Here is a 22,624-nt window from a genome sequence, read left to right on the forward strand (position 1 = left end):
TTTGAATTTTTCCGAATTTCTTACAAATGTAACTGTTTCATATTCGATTAATGAAGTTTGATGAATTAAAAAAAAACTTGAGCTATATATAGGTTGAAGATTTTTTTTTCGATGTTTTTTCGATGTTTTTTTTCGATGTTTATTTCGATATTTTGTTTTAATATTTCATTTTGATTATATTGATGATTAATGTATCTTTTGGATTCCTCTTTAAGATGATATTTTGAAAATTATGAAAATTCAGTGGATCAAGCGTTCTATTGATTTAGTCGAACGAGATTAAAATTAAAACCCTCGCACCGACATAACTTTATTTATCGTTGTTTGCCAAGATAACATTTAGCGGGAATTTTGGCTTAATTTTTCACTTTTCAATTTATTAGTTGCTTGTATCTTTTGTTGTTTCATAATTCACTACCAGAAATTCTGCTTTTAGCGACGGATTTTAGCGATGGATTCAAAAGCTGTCGCTAAAATTAAATTTAGCGACAGATTTAGCGACGATTTTGAATCCGTCGCTAATCTCATCAAATTATTGGCGAGAGTTATCAAGCCAACCTTAGCGACAGATTTTCCGTCGTTAAAATTGGCGGGAATTTTCCCGCCAATTAATGAAGGATTCAAAATTTGTCCCTAAATTTAGTGACAGATTTTGAATCCGTCACTAAAATTGGCGAAATAATTCTCGTCAATTTCAAAGACAAGTTTAGCGACAGATTTCATAATCCGTCGCTAAAATTTAATTAATTAAATAACATTATTACAAAAATATTTAAAAACATGATTATTTTAAAAAAAATATTTATTATTTAAAAAAATTAAAAAAAATATTTACTTATTTAAAAAAAATTATTAATTATTTTTATATAAAATTTATTAAAAAAATAAATTAATTATTATGTTGTAATAATTTTTATATAAAAATAATTATTACGAAAAATAATCATTTTAGAATGCGGTAATAAAGTGTGGGAGTAAATATTTTTTCTTTTTAGTTATATTTAAATATAAAACAGATAGATATATAACAAAAATATGAGTTGGGTAAAATGGAGCTACGCGTGGGGGAACTATATGGTTAAAGTGATATGGGTGGAGTAATGGGAGGATGGGTGACCTACTAGAAAGTTGTGAAGTCTGTGAAAACTGCAGGTGGGAGACAGTGTGTGAGCTATCGCGGGTGTGTGGGCTAATGACGGTGGGCAACCGTTTAAATGATATTTCATTTTACGGTTTTGATTGAAAAAAATTTACTTTTAAAAATTAGTGATGGAATTATTAAATCCGTCGCTAAATTTTTAAAAATCCGTCGCAAATTTTTTTATCCCGTCGCAAATTTTATTTGCGACCAAATATATAGCGACGCACGTTGTCCGTCACTAATCTGTCGCTAGACGGAAAAATGTGTCGCTAAATGGTTGTTTTCCTAGTAGTGATTATTGTTATACTAAAGTTTGAATGATCATATATTTGCATTTTGTTAGATGACTTTCATGTTGTACTTTAATAATGCTCCGTGTATTCTATCTCTGTTAAAAGAAAATGAAAAATTATCGTTCTCTCAAATCTTACTCGGATCGGAACAGATAGTTAGAAAGAATTTATAGTCATTCCGGTTCAATTGAAACTCCCGCTAGTTGATCTTATCAGTTCCTAAAACTCTCACTCATCGGTTATTCTTTCTCCATGCGCCGGAAAGTAACAATGTAAGTTTAAAGGACATCAGACTGGTGTTGCCTGAAAGCCACTCTGATGTTTTGGTAAGTAAATGAGTGAATAAGTATTTGAGTCTAGATGTATGATTACCTTCTTAAGTCTCAGTGTCTTTTATTTATAGGTATTCATGAACAGTTATTAACTAGAAAATCGTGGGTAGGGGCCACGTTTTCTGATGGCTCTCGGACCACGTCCTCCAACTATCCCGGGTAGTGGGATAGTGAAGATGTAGGCGATGTTATCAGAGTGTTCTCATGTCTGGGCAATCCCTTCAGAGTGTTGTCGTCGAACTCTAATCATATCCCTAGGTGATCATGTTGGTGATCTTTGATCGCGGCGCTCTCAATGTATCGTGGACGAGTCTAGGTTACCTAGGCGATGTCTGTAGTCCGGTCATTTCTAGATAAGTATCAGAAATTATGAAAAAATGGCCAAAAATAACTATAAATATATATTTAAAAATAAGATATTTTAAAAGTAATCCTTAAATAATACTCTAGTGCAGATTTCGTTTCTTTTTACAGAAATGTAGTGCGCTCATGGCCACAAATTCGTAGTGCGCCATCTTAAATAATTCTGGAAAATAAGTGCACTAACATTTCATGCACAACCGACAAGGAACGCCACTTCTATAAAACCCTATTCATCCAGAAGCTAAACCTTACTCACAAACCAAAACAAAACCCTAAAATTTTATTATTTGGCCCAAAACTATGCAACAAATACGCAACTTTGCGACCATAAAAACCTCTTCTGGTGGAGTGTGGCAAGGCGATAATCCTCTAAATTATGCCTTCCCATTACTAATAGTTCAAGCAATTCTAGTTCTCTTCGTCACCCGCTTCCTCACTTTCCTTCTAAAGCCCCTTCGACAACCACGAGTTGTTGCAGAAATAATTGTATATTTGTTTTCCTTCCATCTACCATATAATCATATTATTATACTATGTCCTTTTAATTATTGCATCTTTGACTGTAATTTACTAGTATTTTCAAACTTTAAACTGTAAAAGTACTATTGTCAAAAAAAAGTTTCTTTTTAAATTATAAACTGTAAAATTACTTGTATAACTACGCAATAGTTTTTATTTTAAATATGTTTTTATGTTGATTGTTTTATTATTTTTTTATAGGGTTAAATGCAACAAAAATTACCAATTTTCGCACGTTTTTAATATTTAACGTAAATTTTTAATTTTGTCAAAAATGTACATGAACTTTCAAATTTTTTACAATTAAACCGTCACCGTTTTGTATGTAAATTGACATTATTTTTTGAAAAAAAAAAACACACGTGGTTTTAATTGAAAAGAATTAAAAATTTCATGTTAAATATGTCAAAACTAAAATATTATGTTAAATATCAATAACACGCGAAAGTTGGTGATTTTTTTGGTGCATTTAAGCTTTTTTTTATTTTTGTATTATATATATGTAAATATATCACTAACTTTTCAATTAATTTCAAATACATTTATTATGCTTAGTTTATACTAATATTAAACTTTTTTATTTACTAAAGGTTTTTAAAAGAGTTTACTGCAAAAAACAATAAAACATTATTGAATTTTAATGTGTTTCAGGATTATAAAAAATTTAAAATTTGACAAAATCAATCAATGATTTTATTTTTTGCTAAATTCTAACACCAAACTATATTCAGTTGAAAATTTGCTTATGTGGCTGTCGGATCAGAATAGTATATATTATGGTGTTTATATTAGTGTTTTTTTATGGAAACTAATTTGATATTTCAACTCGCCAGAACATAGTTTTACTAAGTTTTAAAATTTGTATTGCAATTATAAAACATGCTAAAATTTATTGTTTAATTTGTATTTAACCTTTCTTCTAAATTATAAAAAAGAGATTTCTCTTAAAATCAACTTAAAATATACTAATAATTATATTTCTATAGATTCAATAGCTTATTTTTATTTTAACTAACTTTTAAAAATTAATTAAGGCATCTTAATCCAAAAAATTAAGATAGTGTTTCTATAGTATTTTTTCCGATCTATTACACTTCGCACTAAAAAACATAACTAACTATACTCTTTTTTAAATTCAATATTACTATATTAAAACATGTATAAGATTTAAAAAAAAAACATTTATAACTTTACGCTTATATTTATATTTTTAGCACATACAGTCTCTGTAATATCTCGTATTTTTATTTTTTTTTTTTCCGTTGAGTTTCCGATGACATTTGGGATCATTTGCGAAGTCGTGGTTCGATTTCTGGTTTGAGTAATGTTCTTTGGTTTGTTGTTGGGCTTCCTACGGTTTGGCCATACAATTGCTCAAGCAATTGTTCACTTCCTTCGGCTGGGCTTTTTTTTTTTCATTTTGGCCGGCCCATGCAATTTCATGAGAAATTGTTTGATCTCTTGCTGCTGTTGGGCACGTTTCTTTCCTACTTTAGCACGACTTCTACCCTAATTTCCTCATTGTATATTTCACGTTCTAATACTAAATTCTTCCCCTCAGTTCCCTCTAGCCCTAGCCGACATCTACACTCCGTCATTCACTGAAATTATTCACAACTAATCCCTCCAAGTTCTTGTATTATTCGGTAAGTCATTGTTCAAATTTTCAGTTTTCTTACAATCGATACTTTCGTATATTGAACCGTTCTCTTTCGTTTTAGCGTTAAATTTGGATCCTTCTCGTCCTGGTTATAATAGACGCTCGCCTCTACGATTCTAAACCTTGTTATTGTCAAACGGTACGCTAATCTTTTCGTTATTCGCGCCGTCGTTTTATCGTTTTGAATGTTAATATGTTAACTATTTTGCTTGATGTTTCTGCCGATGGTCTTGTTCAATTTGATTAAGCTATTCGTAGTCTAAGGACTATAATCTCATGTTGTTTTCTTTTGGTTATGATCATCGTTCATGTTTGGCGCAATTATTGGTTGCTAATATTATAAATGGCATCGATTCCTTGATATCGAAGTTGGCAGTATAATTTCATTGTCATGGCTTTTCAGATTCAATAATTATGTAAGGCTCACAATGGTTTGGTTATGAATACTGGATAATGATCTATGTTTAAATTGTTTGATTGATTATTGGAGTTTAACGTCTGGTGGTGTTGATTTGAGAATTTGGTTTTGGCGGCAGTATATTGTTCAAATTGTTGGGTTCACTGTGCATGTTCATGTAGCTTCAATTCGATTTTTCATTCCTTATTAATATGATCACTGTATTCTTAAGTGCTAAAATTGGTTTCTTATTTGATACATAATTATTATTGGATTTCATGACAAATTGGTTGGTGGCGGGAATGAAATGTTTCATTGTGTATGGTTATCATGATTTCTTTCATATTTGTTGGTCAATAATTGGTTCTTATTATTAATGGTTGTTTATCTTGATTAAATAAGGATTTTAATTTATTCAATACCGATTTTAAAACCGGACCTTCGTTTATCGTTTTAATTTCTAAATTGCTAATCGAGACTATTATTTTAAATTTGAGAATGATGATTTCGATTTTTAATTTAAATTGTTTTCAATAATCTGAAATCGATATTTATTTAATAAACTATAATTATAATTACTTGGGTAATTATTACTATTTTTAGAATTATTGAATTGGCGTGCCAATTTGGCTAAACTACAATTTAACTAATAAATTATTTTCTTAATTTATTTTAGTTAAGTATTTTACCGGTAACTATTGGTTACCTAAGTTATAAGTTATTGAGTTCCGTTTTAAATTTGACTATTATTTATTAGTTGATTCTATAATTATAAACTATGGTTTATAATTGAATATAAATATATTTATTTTATCAAAGTTGTTTTTGGGAATTATAAACTCGGATTTATATTTTTGATAAAATACTTTGGACCGGGCTGGACTTGGATCACCCGACATGTGGGATTAGTTTGGTAGTTTTAAGAAACTCGGCTACCCCACTATTTGAGGAATTGATTTTATTTATCAATTAGATATTATTTTAATAATATTTTCGGATTGGATTTAAGTACGAACTCAATAGTCTTGAATTAATTACGACATTATAATTTACTTGAGAATTGTGTTCTTCTGTGATTTATCTGATTATTTAATTGTGCTAGTCCTACGTGGTGTCTAGTGATCTTAGAGTTAGGGGTCAACGGATTTTAACCTATTTATGATTTTAGACCCGTCGACTGTTCGTGCTTCGGAGTCTACGCAGGGTTAGCTGTTTGCCAAGATCACGTGGATAAGCAAGCAGTGAGTTTGTAGTGCTATTTACCGCTTTATTAAGTACCGCAATTTATTTTAATATTATAAATGTTTGCGAACTGTTTTTACGGATTATGGAACTGGATTGAAACGAGCTACTCGATAGGCTTGTATCGAGACTGTGTGCACCGGTAAGTACTCTGGGAAACGGCAGACTAAAGTCTTGCTCACGCTGGTATATTTATTTGACGAGGATTTGTTCCCGTCCACTCTGGGTTTATCGGTATGCTATGTCATACTTACGCTGGGATCATTTCAATACTGTTTTTCCATAATCATATTATATTAGTATAAAAATGTGTTGATTTAAGGGTTTTAAACTTAATAAATGTGAATAGTATTGCGAACTCATCTCAGTATATCTGACCCCGTTGTTTTCCCAAATTTTCCAGGTTTATGATTTGAAAGCTGGTCCACTCCGATTCTTTTGATTCCTCGGAGGTTTTTATGTTATTAAACTAGTTTCTATTTTTCGAACTCTTAGACCGCAGTAGAACTAGTTATTTATTTCATTGGATTATTATACTTTGGGATTATCGATTTGCTCGATTATTTATTGGCATGTTCACTCCGGATTATTTATTTTTATATATAAGGCATGCTGTTAAACTTTTCAGATATTTAAGTTATCTATATTGTTTATTGTTTTTCCGCAAGGCTTGCTACGGGTTTTGGTACGACCATACCCTAGCGCCGGTCACGATCCACGAAATTGGGTCGTGACAAAGTTGGTATCAGAGCTTTAGTTTCGAACTAAGGCCAAATTTTCTCATGTTACGTGTTTATCGCGTTAAGGCATGTTAAGTGTTATAGTTGTGTCATAGGATCTACTGCGGAATTAGGATTCAAGTTTTGTCTTTTGAAACGTCATCTTTTGTTTTTAAAACTTTCTACCTTCACCTTTAGGGATGTTTGAGTCGGTCTTATGTGTTACTAATGTTTTACTTTGCGAAATTTTTGCTTTACTCTGGAATGTTTGTGTTATTACTCTGGATAAATTGTTAATTTTTGAACTGTTTAATTATACTCTGGGTGTTGCCAAGTGGGCATTATTTGAGAATTGTTTGTTTCATTCTTAGGAATGAATACTCGTAGGCGTGCTGCAGCTCAGGCTGAGGCTGAAGCTGATGACGCTATGTCGATTGAGGTCGACCAACATGAACCAGAGGTTCAAGTTGGTAGGGGACGTGCAGGTGGAGTTCCGGCCGGTAGAGGCCGAGCTGGCAGAGGTCGGGGTGGCAGAGGTCAGGCTGCTGGAGGTAGAGGTAGGGGACGTGGTGGTGCAGGCGTTCAGGCACCAGGTGTACCACAAGCTCCTATCGATCCATTTGACTTCACGACGTTTTTGGCTGGGATCACTGCACTCCAGAATAATCAAGTGCAACTGCAGGCGGGACAGATCGCCATGCAGAACCAGTATGCTATGCTGGGACAGATCGTGCAGCAACAGGCACCACAGGCTGGTGGTGTAGCAGTTGGTGGTGTTGGAACCACTGACAGGGATCTGGTATTGGCTTACATGAGGCTGAAGCCAACGGAGTTTGACGGTTCTGGAGACGCGCTGGATTTTCTCGAGGAGGTTGAGCAGAATGCTCGGCGACTACAGGCTACAGAGCGTCAGACCGTCGTTCTGGTAGAGATGTCAATGAAGGGTTCAGCTGGGGACTGGTTTCGTAACTCTGTTCATGCTGACATGGCTACCATCTCCTGGGCTCAGTTTGTGGCGAAATTCAGAGCTTTCTTCTTGCCATTTTCAGTGACAGAGGGTTTCAGAGACAGACTGCTGGTTCTGAAGAGAGATGACAGATCGGTACACGAGTACACTACTGAGTTCGTGAGACTTAGTCGCTTTGCCCCAGATCTGCAGACTGAACAACAAAGGGTGAACGATAGATACGTGAAGGGTCTGGGTGCTGACTTTATTAGTCTTCTGACTGAGACGACCAAGGAATTTTCTGCTGTAGTGGACAGTGCCCGTCGGATGGAGGCAAATTTACTGCACTTTGGGAAAATGACTGAGACGAAGAAGGCGAGTGTTGGGCAGCAGGGTGGTAGCAGCAACTATCACCACAAGCCTTCCCAGTATAAGAGTCAGAAAGGAGGTGTTCGAAAAGGGTATCAGCCGTATTCTCACAGTTCGGGTTACAGTGGGAATAGCCGTGGATCTGGTCGCGGTTACAGTGGTACTTCTAGCGTTCCGTTTTGTCAGAACTGCAGGCGCAGACATTCGGGACAGTGCACAGTTGCACCAGGTAGCTGCTATGCTTGTGGCCAGCAGGGTCACTTTGCTAGGGAGTGTCCGTCGTCTGGGCAGCAGATGTCATCGGCTAGTGTTGCTCAGCCGTTCTTTCAGCAGCAGAGGCCCGTTTTCACTCCTTCGGCAGGGTATTCTCAACCTGCCGCTTCGTTTGGTGGCCAGCGGGGCCGTGGTTCAGGAGGGCGTGGTTTTGGTGGCCGTGGGAACGGTGGTAGAGGCTCGGGTAGTTACAGTTCTTCTCAGGCACCGCAGCAGGGACAGGGTCAGGCCAGAGTATTTGCTCTGACTCCTCAGGATGCTCGTGCATCAAACGCCGTGGTGCAAGGTACTATTCCCATTTCATTTGTAGATGCCTTGGTTTTATTTGATGCGGGTGCTACACACTCTTTTGTTTCATCGAGTTTTGCTGCTAAATTGGGTGTGACACCATCTAGGTTGTTAGAGCCTTTATCTGTATCTACGCCTTTGTCTGACTGTGTTGTGGTGGATGTGGTCTATCCTTCCTGTTCTGTGGTTATACATGGTAGAGAGCTTAGTGCTGACTTGATTATGCTTGATGTATTGACTTTTGATGTCATCTTGGGGATGGATTGGCTCTCACGCCATTTTGCATCTATCGACTGTCGAGGGAAGTCGGTATTGTTTGGGATTCCGGGTGGCATGCCTTTTTCCTTCCAAGGGGAAAAGACAGAAGCGCCTAAGAATCTAATTTCGGCGATCAAGGCCAAGCGTATGATGGGCAAGGGTTGCCAGGCCTTTTTAGCAGTTGTTCGTGACTTAGAGGGTGACAGTGGTGATGTGCATAGTGTTCCGATAGTGAATGAATTCACTGATGTATTTCCAGAGGAGTTGCCTGGATTACCACCCGATCGTGACATCGAGTTCTGTATTGATGTTGCTCCTGGCACAGCTCCTATTTCGATACCGCCGTATCGGATGGCTCCTGCGGAGCTTAAAGAGTTGAAGGAACAGTTACAGGAATTGCTTGATAGTGGTTTTATCAGACCGAGTACTTCTCCGTGGGGTGCTCCGGTGTTGTTTGTCAAGAAGAAGGATGGGTCATTTCGGCTGTGTATTGACTACAGACAGCTGAACAAGGTTACTATCAAGAACCGGTATCCTCTTCCTCGTATTGATGATTTGTTCGACCAGTTGGAGGGTGCTAAGTGCTTTTCGAAGATTGATTTGAGATCCGGGTATCATCAACTTCGGATTCGAGACGTCGATGTGCCTAAGACTGCTTTCAGAACGCGGTATGGGCATTTCGAGTTTCTGGTCATGTCCTTTGGGTTGACTAACGCACCAGCAGCGTTTATGGATATGATGAACCGGGTATTCAAGCCGTTTCTGGATCAGTTCGTCATTGTGTTTATTGATGACATACTGATTTACTCTCGGAGTGAGGAGGAGCATGCTTTCCACTTGAGAACGATACTGCAGACTTTGCGTGAGCATCAGCTGTATGCTAAGTTCTCGAAGTGCGAATTTTGGCTGGATCAAGTTACCTTCTTAGGACACGTGGTGTCGAAGGATGGGATCAAGGTTGATCCGACGAAGATTGAGGCAGTTATGGATTGGCAGAGGCCGAGGTCAGTTACCGAGATCAGAAGTTTTCTGGGGTTAGCTGGCTATTATCGTCGGTTCGTGCAGGATTTCTCCAGAATATCTGCACCGATGACTAAACTGACACAGAAAGGTGTTAAGTTTGAGTGGACTGACAAGTGCGAGGCGAGCTTTGAGAAGCTCAAAGAGATTCTGACTACAGCTCCTGTGTTAGCTTTGCCATCTGGCATTGAGGGGTTCACTGTCTATTGTGATGCTTCACGTATCGGTTTGGGTTGCGTTCTTATGCAACATGGTAAGGTGATTGCCTATGCTTCTCGCCAGCTGAAGAAGCATGAGGTGAATTATCCTACTCATGATCTGGAGTTAGCAGCTGTGGTCTTTGCTCTCAAGATCTGGAGGCACTATTTGTACGGTGCGACTTGCGAGATCTTCACTGATCATAAGAGTCTGAAGTACATTTTTGATCAGCGTGAGCTGAATCTGAGACAGCGGAGATGGTTGGAGTTACTGAAAGACTACGATTGTACTATTCAGTACCATCCGGGTAAGGCTAATGTGGTAGCCGATGCGTTGAGTCGCAAATCTTCGGGCAGTTTGGCCCATATTTCTGAGGTTGGGCGGAGACCCATGGTTCGTGAGTGGCATAGTCTGTTAGCTTCGGGATACGGATTTCAGGTTTCACAGAGAGGTTGTTTGTTGGCACAGTTGCAGGTGCAACCGGTTTTGATTGATAGGATCAAAGCTTCACAAGCTGAGGATCCACAATTGAAACGAATTATGGAGGAGATCCATCTAGATGGAAATTCTGAGTTTGTTCTGGCGGATGGAGTTCTCAGGTACGGTTCTCGACTGTGTGTTCCGGATTCGGATGGTTTGAGAGACCAGATTCTGGAGGAAGCGCACAAGTCAGCTTACAGTGTTCATCCGGGTTCTACCAAGATGTACCATGACCTCAAGGGTACGTACTGGTGGAGCGGAATGAAAAAGGATGTTGCAGAGTTTGTGTCTAAGTGTTTGACTTGCCAGCAGGTAAAGTTAGAGCATCAGAGACCGTTTGGATATCTGCAACCGCTACCTATTCCAGAGTGGAAATGGGAGCGAATCGCCATGGATTTTGTGGTTGGTTTGCCACGTACCCGACAGGGGTATGATTCGATTTGGGTGATAATTGACCGTTTGACCAAGTCAGCTCACTTCTTGCCGATCAAGGTTACTTACCAGGCTTCGAAATTGGCACAGTTGTACATCGATCGGATTGTGAGTCTCCATGGTGTACCAGTGTCGATAGTTTCGGACAGAGGTTCAGTTTTCACCTCTCGGTTTTGGAAAGCGATGCAGGAATCTTTGGGTACGAGATTGGATTTCAGTACTGCTTTTCATCCTCAGACGGACGGTCAGTCTGAGAGGACTATTCAGACCTTGGAGGACATGCTCAGGATGTGTGTTCTGGATTTTCAGGGTAGCTGGGATACTCATTTGCCTTTGATTGAGTTTTCCTACAACAACAGTTACCACGCTAGTATCGAGATGGCACCTTATGAGGCCTTGTACGGGCGCAAGTGTCGATCTCCTATCTGTTGGGAGGAGGTTGGCGAGCGCAAGCTCTCGGGAGCAGAGATTATTCAGATTACCTCAGAGAAGGTACCGTTGATCAAGCGGAGATTGGAGACAGCGTTTAGTCGGCATAAGAGTTATGCTGATCCAAAGAGAAAAGACATGGAGTTTCGGGTTGGAGATTTCGTGTTTCTTCGGGTTTCGCCTATGAAGGGCGTTGTGCGTTTTGGTGTTAAGGGGAAGTTAGCACCGAGATATGTTGGTCCGTATGAAATCATTGAGCGTATTGGAGCAGTGGCGTACAAGTTAGCGTTGCCACCAGATATGTCGTTGGTTCACCCAGTGTTTCACATTTCCATGTTGAGGAAGTGTATTTCTGATCCTTCTCACGTGATAGTACCCCAGAGTGTTGAGATTGACCATGAGCTATCTTACGAGGAGCAGCCTGTAGAGATTGTTGATACGCAGGTTCGTAAGTTACGGAGTAAGGAGATTCCGATGGTCAAGGTTCTTTGGCGGAACCATTCTGTTGAGGAGTGCACTTGGGAGAACGAGTCGGATATGCGGAGTCGCTATCCTTTTCTTTTTCCTTGAGGTACGAAAATTATTTGCTATGTGAAATTTTTGTGAGTTTTACTTGTGTTGTGTTATTTTAAGTGTTATGTGTTAATTGTGATTAAATTCGAGGACGAATTTTTAATAAGTTGGGGAGAATGTAATATCTCGTATTTTTATTTTTTTTTTTTCCGTTGAGTTTCCGATGACATTTGGGATCATTTGCGAAGTCGTGGTTCGATTTCTGGTTTGAGTAATGTTCTTTGGTTTGTTGTTGGGCTTCCTACGGTTTGGCCATACAATTGCTCAAGCAATTGTTCACTTCCTTCGGCTGGGCTTTTTTTTTTTCATTTTGGCCGGCCCATGCAATTTCATGAGAAATTGTTTGATCTCTTGCTGCTGTTGGGCACGTTTCTTTCCTACTTTAGCACGACTTCTACCCTAATTTCCTCATTGTATATTTCACGTTCTAATACTAAATTCTTCCCCTCAGTTCCCTCTAGCCCTAGCCGACATCTACACTCCGTCATTCACTGAAATTATTCACAACTAATCCCTCCAAGTTCTTGTATTATTCGGTAAGTCATTGTTCAAATTTTCAGTTTTCTTACAATCGATACTTTCGTATATTGAACCGTTCTCTTTCGTTTTAGCGTTAAATTTGGATCCTTCTCGTCCTGGTTATAATAGACGCTCGCCTCTACGATTCTAAACCTTGTTATTGTCAAACGGTACGCTAATCTTTTCGTTATTCGCGCCGTCGTTTTATCGTTTTGAATGTTAATATGTTAACTATTTTGCTTGATGTTTCTGCCGATGGTCTTGTTCAATTTGATTAAGCTATTCGTAGTCTAAGGACTATAATCTCATGTTGTTTTCTTTTGGTTATGATCATCGTTCATGTTTGGCGCAATTATTGGTTGCTAATATTATAAATGGCATCGATTCCTTGATATCGAAGTTGGCAGTATAATTTCATTGTCATGGCTTTTCAGATTCAATAATTATGTAAGGCTCACAATGGTTTGGTTATGAATACTGGATAATGATCTATGTTTAAATTGTTTGATTGATTATTGGAGTTTAACGTCTGGTGGTGTTGATTTGAGAATTTGGTTTTGGCGGCAGTATATTGTTCAAATTGTTGGGTTCACTGTGCATGTTCATGTAGCTTCAATTCGATTTTTCATTCCTTATTAATATGATCACTGTATTCTTAAGTGCTAAAATTGGTTTCTTATTTGATACATAATTATTATTGGATTTCATGACAAATTGGTTGGTGGCGGGAATGAAATGTTTCATTGTGTATGGTTATCATGATTTCTTTCATATTTGTTGGTCAATAATTGGTTCTTATTATTAATGGTTGTTTATCTTGATTAAATAAGGATTTTAATTTATTCAATACCGATTTTAAAACCGGACCTTCGTTTATCGTTTTAATTTCTAAATTGCTAATCGAGACTATTATTTTAAATTTGAGAATGATGATTTCGATTTTTAATTTAAATTGTTTTCAATAATCTGAAATCGATATTTATTTAATAAACTATAATTATAATTACTTGGGTAATTATTACTATTTTTAGAATTATTGAATTGGCGTGCCAATTTGGCTAAACTACAATTTAACTAATAAATTATTTTCTTAATTTATTTTAGTTAAGTATTTTACTGGTAACTATTGGTTACCTAAGTTATAAGTTATTGAGTTCCGTTTTAAATTTGACTATTATTTATTAGTTGATTCTATAATTATAAACTATGGTTTATAATTGAATATAAATATATTTATTTTATCAAAGTTGTTTTTGGGAATTATAAACTCGGATTTATATTTTTGATAAAATACTTTGGACCGGGCTGGACTTGGATCACCCGACATGTGGGATTAGTTTGGTAGTTTTAAGAAACTCGGCTACCCCACTATTTGAGGAATTGATTTTATTTATCAATTAGATATTATTTTAATAATATTTTCGGATTGGATTTAAGTACGAACTCAATAGTCTTGAATTAATTACGACATTATAATTTACTTGAGAATTGTGTTCTTCTGTGATTTATCTGATTATTTAATTGTGCTAGTCCTACGTGGTGTCTAGTGATCTTAGAGTTAGGGGTCAACGGATTTTAACCTATTTATTATTTTAGACCCGTCGACTGTTCGTGCTTCGGAGTCTACGCAGGGTTAGCTGTTTGCCAAGATCACGTGGATAAGCAAGCAGTGAGTTTGTAGTGCTATTTACCGCTTTATTAAGTACCGCAATTTATTTTAATATTATAAATGTTTGCGAACTGTTTTTACGGATTATGGAACTGGATTGAAACGAGCTACTCGATAGGCTTGTATCGAGACTGTGTGCACCGGTAAGTACTCTGGGAAACGGCAGACTAAAGTCTTGCTCACGCTGGTATATTTATTTGACGAGGATTTGTTCCCGTCCACTCTGGGTTTATCGGTATGCTATGTCATACTTACGCTGGGATCATTTCAATACTGTTTTTCCATAATCATATTATATTAGTATAAAAATGTGTTGATTTAAGGGTTTTAAACTTAATAAATGTGAATAGTATTGCGAACTCATCTCAGTATATCTGACCCCGTTGTTTTCCCAAATTTTCCAGGTTTATGATTTGAAAGCTGGTCCACTCCGATTCTTTTGATTCCTCGGAGGTTTTTATGTTATTAAACTAGTTTCTATTTTTCGAACTCTTAGACCGCAGTAGAACTAGTTATTTATTTCATTGGATTATTATACTTTGGGATTATCGATTTGCTCGATTATTTATTGGCATGTTCACTCCGGATTATTTATTTTTATATATAAGGCATGCTGTTAAACTTTTCAGATATTTAAGTTATCTATATTGTTTATTGTTTTTCCGCAAGGCTTGCTACGGGTTTTGGTACGACCATACCCATACCCTAGCGCCGGTCACGATCCACGAAATTGGGTCGTGACAGTCTCATTTTTTAATATATTTTGATGTCAAATAAAGAATGTTAAATTAATAATTCATACTTTTAATTATATAATATCATTTAATACTTATTAAGCACTTAAAGTTAAAATTAATAAACGACAAAAAAAATGAACTTTTCAAACTTAATTCAAAAATACTAAAATAAAATTGAGTTTAAGTATAGATTAGAGTAAAAAGGTCAGATTTTTAACAGTATTTTAGCATATAATGGAGTTGGTCTTATCATTGTATAATTATCAATATTTACTATTTAGTGCTGATCGAATCGCAATGAACAAAAAAAAAATTATCATATACTAGTTTAGCATTATGTGTTAGCACGTTGCTCATAACATGAGTCATCAATGTTATATTAAGTAAATTTATTATAGTTATACTATATATAATCAATATTAATTAATTGAATTTTTTTTAAAATAAATGTAATAATTTAATTATTAATTTTTAAATCAATTGTTGTCAATAATATTTATTTATAATTTTATTATATTAATTATTGACAATGTAAACTAAATTAACATTTTTATTTTTTCATTAATTTGTTGGAAATACAAAATGATATAGATATTTTTTGTGATATTGTACATTTAAAATTATAGAATGAGATTCTAATATTTGGTAAGATTTCTCATATACCCTAGTAATTATATAATACTAATAAAAATTCGTTATGAATAATTATACAAATTATTCATAAAGTTTTAAAATATATTATATAGCATGTGTCAGTAATTTATTGATTAAATATATAGTACATAAGAGTTTTTAATATTAGTTTATAAATTCTAAATCTAATAATCAATAATATCTTTAAATTAGTAAAGTTGATTTTTTAATTTTTATTTTATATGATCGATTGATTTACGTATATTTATAATATTAAATATTAATTTATAACTGTTTACAAATCAATTAATTTTAAATAAATAGATAAGTATTTTTATTCATAACTAATTAGTAAGTTATGAAGAAATTGGATAATTATTATGTTTTTCTATTCAAGTTAAGCTCATCGATTTATCAAATCAAATTCTTATTGTACTGTATATTGAATAATTGAAACATAATTTAATTTTATAACGATCATTGATCTTTAAGTAATAATTAAGTATTTTATATAAAAAAATAGACAATTTACACAGATTTATAATTCATTCGTTAAAGTCACCCCCATAATCTATCCATATGCAAACAAATAAGAAACATTAGTAAGCAACCATATGCATATTAGACTACCAATTACCATTAATATATTATTTATATATATATATATATATATAGAATAAAATTGAAAAATTCAATAAAAAACTAATTTTAACAAACTTAACTATGCTTTTTTAAAATCTTATATTTGTCATAATGGTTTATATTTTATGGGACGGAGGGAGTAATTATTAACTCCTACTCCTTCCGTCCATAATATTTGTCCCATTTGGTCATTTTATATAAATTAAAAAAGTAATAAAAATGTTTTGATTAGAATACAATTTTACTAAATTGCCCATATTAATTGCTACTACTTTTATATTTGACTAGTATTTTTAGTTCTATTAATGCTAGGTACTTGAAAAAATAGCAATAAATATTTTTTTAAAATTTTAATATGACAAATATTATGAACCAAAAATAATTCTCTGGGGGAGTATAGATCTCTATCTTTAAATACTTAATTAGTAATCTATTAGTAATATGTAATGATCATAAAACCTACAATAATAATTAATTAAGCATAATTTTAAAAGCATATCTCTGTAAATTTATTTGTTTTCCCTTGTGTTTATATATATATATATATATATATATATATATATATATATATATATATAAAGTCTTTTTTATATAATTGAAGAACGGGAGCGTTAGTAGAAGAAAATAAACCCACGACCTAACAGTTTGCTGTCTGGCGCTTATACAATTTAAACTATATAGATATAAAGTTAATTGATGATTAATTATTCCTTTTGCATGGTACTAGGGCGGAATTCTGCTTGGACCATCAGCTCTTGGCCGGAACAAAGACTTGCTGGAAATTGTTTTTCCTTCATGGAGCACTCCTATACTAGAATCAGCGGCAAGTTTGGGTCTTCTTTTCTTTCTCTTCCTAGTAGGTCTCGAACTGGACTTAACCTCAATCCGTCGTACCGGAAAAACAGCTTTCGGCATAGCTCTTGCTGGAATCTCCCTCCCTTTCCTATTCAGCATTGGAGTGTCGTTCCTTCTTAGAAAAACCGTTCATGGTATGGACAAGGTTGGTCATATCCAATGTATATTGTTCATCGGAGTTTCTCTATCCATTACTGCTTTTCCTGTTCTTGCTCGTATTCTAGCAGAACTCAAACTTCTAACCACCCAAGTCGGCCAAACCGCCATGGCTGCAGCTGCATTCAACGACGTAGCAGCATGGATCTTGCTAGCCCTAGCTGTAGCACTCGCCGGAAATGGCTCTACCGGTGGGGCGGGTCATTCCAGCTCCAACCCTTTAACATCTATATGGGTTCTTATTTCTGGAATTGCTTTTATTGCTTTCATGTTCATTTTTGTTCGACCGCTGATGAATTGGGTTGCGCGGCAATGCACGCCAGGACAAGATGTAGTGGACGAAGCATACGTTTGTTTAACCTTAGCCGGAGTAATGTTGTCCGGGTTTATGACCGATCTTATCGGAATACATTCAATATTTGGTGCATTTGTGTTTGGTTTAATGATCCCTAAAGAAGGAGAATTTACAGGGAGATTGATTAAGAGGATAGAAGATTTTGTTTGTGGTTTGCTACTTCCGCTTTACTTTGCTTCGAGTGGGTTAAAGACAGATGTGGGGAAAATCCGAGGAGCTGAAGCATGGGGACTTCTGGCGTTGGTAATAACGACGGCTTGTGTAGGTAAGGTTGTCGGAACATTTGCGGTGGCTATGGTGTGCAAAATTCCGATGAGAGAGTCTTTGGCGCTTGGAGTTTTGATGAATACAAAAGGTTTGGTGGAGCTCATTGTTCTTAACATTGGCAAAGAGAAAAAGGTATGTTTTTATTTTTAGAAACTCTCAAGTGAACCTAACTTACGGTATAGAGTTAAGAACCATCAAGAAACAATGTGTCATCTAATAAAATTACAATAAATAGTCCAATCATTTTATAGCAATGTCATTTATTGATTCTAAAAATTATTAAATTTACATGTTTCTGTCCCATTTAAAAGGGACATGTTTTTTCACATGGACTTAAAAACAATAAATATTTTTAAAAAGGAAAACAATAATTAGTATTGTGTTTTTTCATTTTACCCCTATTAATGACGGTATTGTAAGTTGTGTAGCCATTAATACAAGAAAGAGAAATATGGGTAAAAATAAAAATTTGATGCAAATTAGCATGGAAAACACGATATGGACTTCTTATATGGAACATCTAAAAATGTGATGTCTCTTTTTAAACTGAACGGAGAAAATATTTAGAATTATTTGCTACAAAATGATTGAATTATTTATTATAATTTACCACGTTGCACATTGTTTGTGGATGGCTTATAATTGGCCTAATGATAAAAAAAACAAACCATTACGACTTGTTGCAATTATATCCAAACCTTTTAATTTTTATAATAATATCCAAAAAAAAATTATTTGTTGCAATAATATCCAAATTGCATTTTTTGTAGCAATAATAGTCAAATTGATGGCTAAACTAGTTGTTTTCAATTAAGATATTAGGCTATTATTATGTTTTGATGTATAATAATATTGTAAAAGTCCTAAAAAAATGGCAAAAAAATCAAAAAAAATCACATGAAAAGTGCAATTTGGATATTATTGCAACAAAATAATGCAATTTGGATATTATTGCAAATATTAAAAGGTTTGGATATGATTGCAACAAGACGTAAAGGTTTGGATTTTTTTGGCCATTAAGCTTTTATAGTTTTATATGATGGATTAGGTTCACTAAAGACAATACTTCTCCCGGTTCATAATATTTGTCGTATTTTATTTTAATATAAGATTAAGAAAATAATTAAAATGTCTGAATTTATAGATATTTTTTACTAAATTATTCTTATCTTAAAATTTATTATTATTATTTATGACTATTATTTTTATTTGCATTGTTGTATTGTTTTTTAACAAATTAATTGGAGACAAATTTAAAATGCTAAAGTGATAAATATTATGGACTAAAATATTTTTCAAATGCGACAAATATTATAAATCGGAGGAATATTTTTCTTTTCCTTCTTATCATATGATATGACTATTGCTGAAAATAACATTAGTGGGAATAATAAAACTTCATTAATTTGCTGAACCTTTTCTTTTGAAAGCGAGATTAATCATTAAGCTCTAATAGTTATGACTTTGATTATATATTCCATGTTGGAATATTGCTCCACATGAATACAACAAATCCTCACCTACACCCACTCGAAAAGTATGATTTCAAAAAATATTAAATATATGTAAAAATCAGACACTAATGATTCATTTAAAAAAATTCATAAATTTTATGAGCTTTATATAATTTTTAATTTAATAATAATTCTTTTACATGGCTCATAAAATTTTCTGAACGAGCCTCAACTATGAGATGACACCCTTAAACTTTCCATATTCAAACTAATCCACAGTCGAATGAATGTAAGTTTTTTGTGGGAGGCAGACTCTACCCTAAATTTTAAACGGCTGCGTACATGAGTATGATTCGAACTCGCGACCTCACTTAAGCCAGAAAAGCGTCTTACCAATTCACGTGCGCCTTGCGATCATATCAGTACTAATGCACCGGATCCCATAAGAACTCTGAAATTAAACGTGTTTGGGCGAGAGCAGTAGAATGGGTGATCTCCTGAAAAATTCTCGTTTTGTACCTCTTTTTAAAAAAAAATCGTTTTTTTTTACTGATACACAAAAATCATATATTGAGGTGGCAGTCAACAATGACTTCCATCTCAATAAAATCACACTAAAAAATAAATGTCGCATATATAATGACTCTATGTATCACTATGAAAAAAAAAATCTTATATAGAATTAATATTTTTTAAAGTTTATAATTAAATTGAAAAAATATGTATACTTTATAAATTTATATGATAAACAATAATTTAAAAACAAATTTCCAATGATTAATTGACGGCCTAATGGTTTAAAAAGTCAAATTTTTCATTATAATTTTATTTAAAGCTTTTAAAACTGGTAAATTTGTTCCAATTTAATATTTTTATTGTAAATTTATTTCAATTTGATATTTGTTGTAAATTTATTTAATTGTCAATCAATTTCACGGGTTAATTATTTTTGCGGAAACTTAACTATAATATTTTTATAAAATGGTTACCAGATTTTAAAAAGTAATAAAACGATTAACGAACTACATCTTTTTTGACAAAATGATGGCCAAATTTCAAAAAGTAACAAAATGATTACTCAATTTGTATTTTTTTGTAAAATAGTCACAAAACTATTTTTATATATATAAAATGATTATCGACTTGGTATCTGACTATATATCTTTGCCTCGTCCACATCAGTAAATTAGTGTCCACATCAACAAGTCAGTATCTGTTTTATAAAAGAAATTATGACCGCTTTGCAACTTTTTATAATTTGGCACTATTTTATAAAAATATTATAGTACGATAATCATTTTGTAACTCAACTATAATATTATGTAAAAAAACTCTTTATAATTGGTAACCGTGGTGTAAAATAGCCATAGTTTGGTAATCGGAAAAATATTTAACCCTCAATTTCACTGTTCAAATTTTCAATTGGATTTCTATACTAATTCCTTATCCAAAAAAATTCAAAACAACAATAAAATTCAAATTCAAATTTTTATGTTTTAATGGTTGACTAATTTTTCTTATAAGAATAAATTTAATTATTTGTTTAATGATGAACAGGTGCTGAATGATGAGTTGTTTGCTATTTTAGTTCTGATGGCCCTCGTTACCACCTTCATGACAACTCCAACAATAATGGCCATTTACAAGCCATCAACTCGTACCTTCCGAGTGGAAACTCAATCATCAACTCGACAAAACTCTCAACACACTGCGAGAATTCTAGCTTGCGTTCATAATCCAGACAATTTACCTTCAATTCTCAATCTCATCGAATCAACTACGACTCCCCAAACATCGTCTCTCAAGCTCTATCTAATGCACCTTGTTCAACTCACCGATCGATCATCTTCGATCATGATGGTTCAACGCACTCGAAGGAACGGTTTTCCTTTCGTTAAGAGATTGATCTCCCGGACCAGCCGTAGTGATGATCAAATAGCAGTCCCGTTTAATGTTCACGGAAAAGTTGGAGATGGCCGCGTTAAAATTCGGCAGTCAACTTCTGTGTCGGTATTGTCGACAATGCATGACGATATTTGCAATTTAGCGGAAAGTAAATGCGTAGATTTGATAATTTTGCCGTTCCACAAGAAATGGAATGACGGGACAGAGGAAGTTGATGCTGGATTACGATTTGTCAATCAAAATGTTCTTGCGAGTGCTCCATGTTCCGTAGCCCTACTTGTGGACCGTGGATTTAGTTGCGCGGATCGGAAGGTTTGTATTCTGTTTTTTGGCGGCTCCGATGATCGCAAGGCTCTTGAAATGGGTGGTTGGATGGCTGAACACCCGAGAATTAGTACTACTCTGATAAGATTTCGACAACAACAAGCTTTCGAATGTATAGACACATCAAAGGTATTAGGCCATTTCTCGTTTCTACATTTCAAATTTTATCACATATTTTAAATTGGAGTGTCAATTCTTTTTTTCTATATTTTTAATTTTGGCGGAAGTATTTCAATTCTTCTCCATCAAATTTAATTGATATGACAAACTGATTGAAACATATTCTTAAAACATATTGTCACATCAGCAGTCATTCAAAAAACTAATCTATAAAATTATAAGATGATAATTGCCAGTATTACATTTTTTAAATGGTGAAATTCTCTCTGAACAACGGTTTTGATCACGCTAATTGCAGGAAGAAGATGACGAAGTAGCAGTGGCGGAATTCCAAGGAAAATGGAATGGATTGGTTGAGTATATAGAGAAGGATATGAAGAATATAAGGGAGGAGATGATGAACATAGGAATGAACTTCAGTTTGGTGATTGTGGGGAAGGGAGCTACCGTAACGGAACTAGAACATCCTGAGCTAGGCCATACAGGCGTTGTTTTAGGTGCATTAGAATTGAGCATCACAGCCTCTGTGCTAATTATCCAGCACCACAATCCGATAATGTTGAAATGATTAATTACGAAATGATAATATAGTGATCAGAAGCGTGTTCATGCTTGATAAAAACTCCGCAGATAGTCTCTGCTTGCATAGTCTAGCTGTAGAGACATTATATTTTGGTATGTGAGTTGCAATTTCAATATTCTCCTCTCTGTTGTAAATTTTAAAAATCAGTAATAAAAAGTGTGGGAAATGGATTATGGAAGATGATTAACAACTAAGTTCATTTTCATATACTAGTGTCGTTTTATGTGTTTCACACGTCGTAATGTGACTCGTCAATTTTTACTACATTACCCATTAATTATGTATTATAAAAAAAATTAAAAATAAATAGTATATTCTTTTTTGCAATTTTTGCTTTAATATAAGCATTCGTTGCAAACAAAATTATAATTATAATTATAATTATAAATATGAATGTTTATTAAATTAAAATTATTACACTCGAGTGATATTTAAAGAGCCATTATATTTATATTAAATATTAATTAAAACGT

At 34.3% G+C, this 22,624-nt stretch overlaps 1 protein-coding gene across 1 annotated transcript; it reads left to right on the forward strand.

Annotated features, from left to right (window-relative positions):
- Positions 1–2,385: 2,385 nt before the first annotated feature.
- Positions 2,386–22,329, forward strand: LOC130014655 (cation/H(+) antiporter 20-like). Its single transcript, XM_050358510.2, has 4 exons — positions 2,386–2,615; positions 16,860–17,897; positions 20,777–21,577; positions 21,867–22,329. Exons 1-4 carry the CDS (start codon positions 2,430–2,432, stop codon positions 22,134–22,136), a joined length of 2,295 nt encoding a protein of 764 aa, XP_050214467.2. The 5' UTR covers positions 2,386–2,429; the 3' UTR covers positions 22,137–22,329.
- The last annotated feature ends 295 nt before the right edge of the window (positions 22,330–22,624 follow it).

Source organism: Mercurialis annua, linkage group LG1-X (genome assembly GCF_937616625.2).
Source record: "Mercurialis annua linkage group LG1-X, ddMerAnnu1.2, whole genome shotgun sequence".
In the NCBI taxonomy this organism is placed as follows: domain Eukaryota; kingdom Viridiplantae; phylum Streptophyta; class Magnoliopsida; order Malpighiales; family Euphorbiaceae; genus Mercurialis; species Mercurialis annua.

What these genes read in the sequence shown, in the direction of transcription:
- LOC130014655 (XM_050358510.2), top strand. Translation starts at nt 2,430, where the DNA reads ATGCAACAAATACGCAACTTTGCGACCATAAAAACCTCTTCTGGTGGA. An exon ending in GAGTTGTTGCAGAAATAATT is followed by an intron (nt 2,616 to 16,859) that starts GTATATTTGTTT and finishes GCATGGTACTAG; the next exon opens with GGCGGAATTCTGCTTGGACC. An exon ending in AATGTATAGACACATCAAAG is followed by an intron (nt 21,578 to 21,866) that starts GTATTAGGCCAT and finishes CGCTAATTGCAG; the next exon opens with GAAGAAGATGACGAAGTAGC.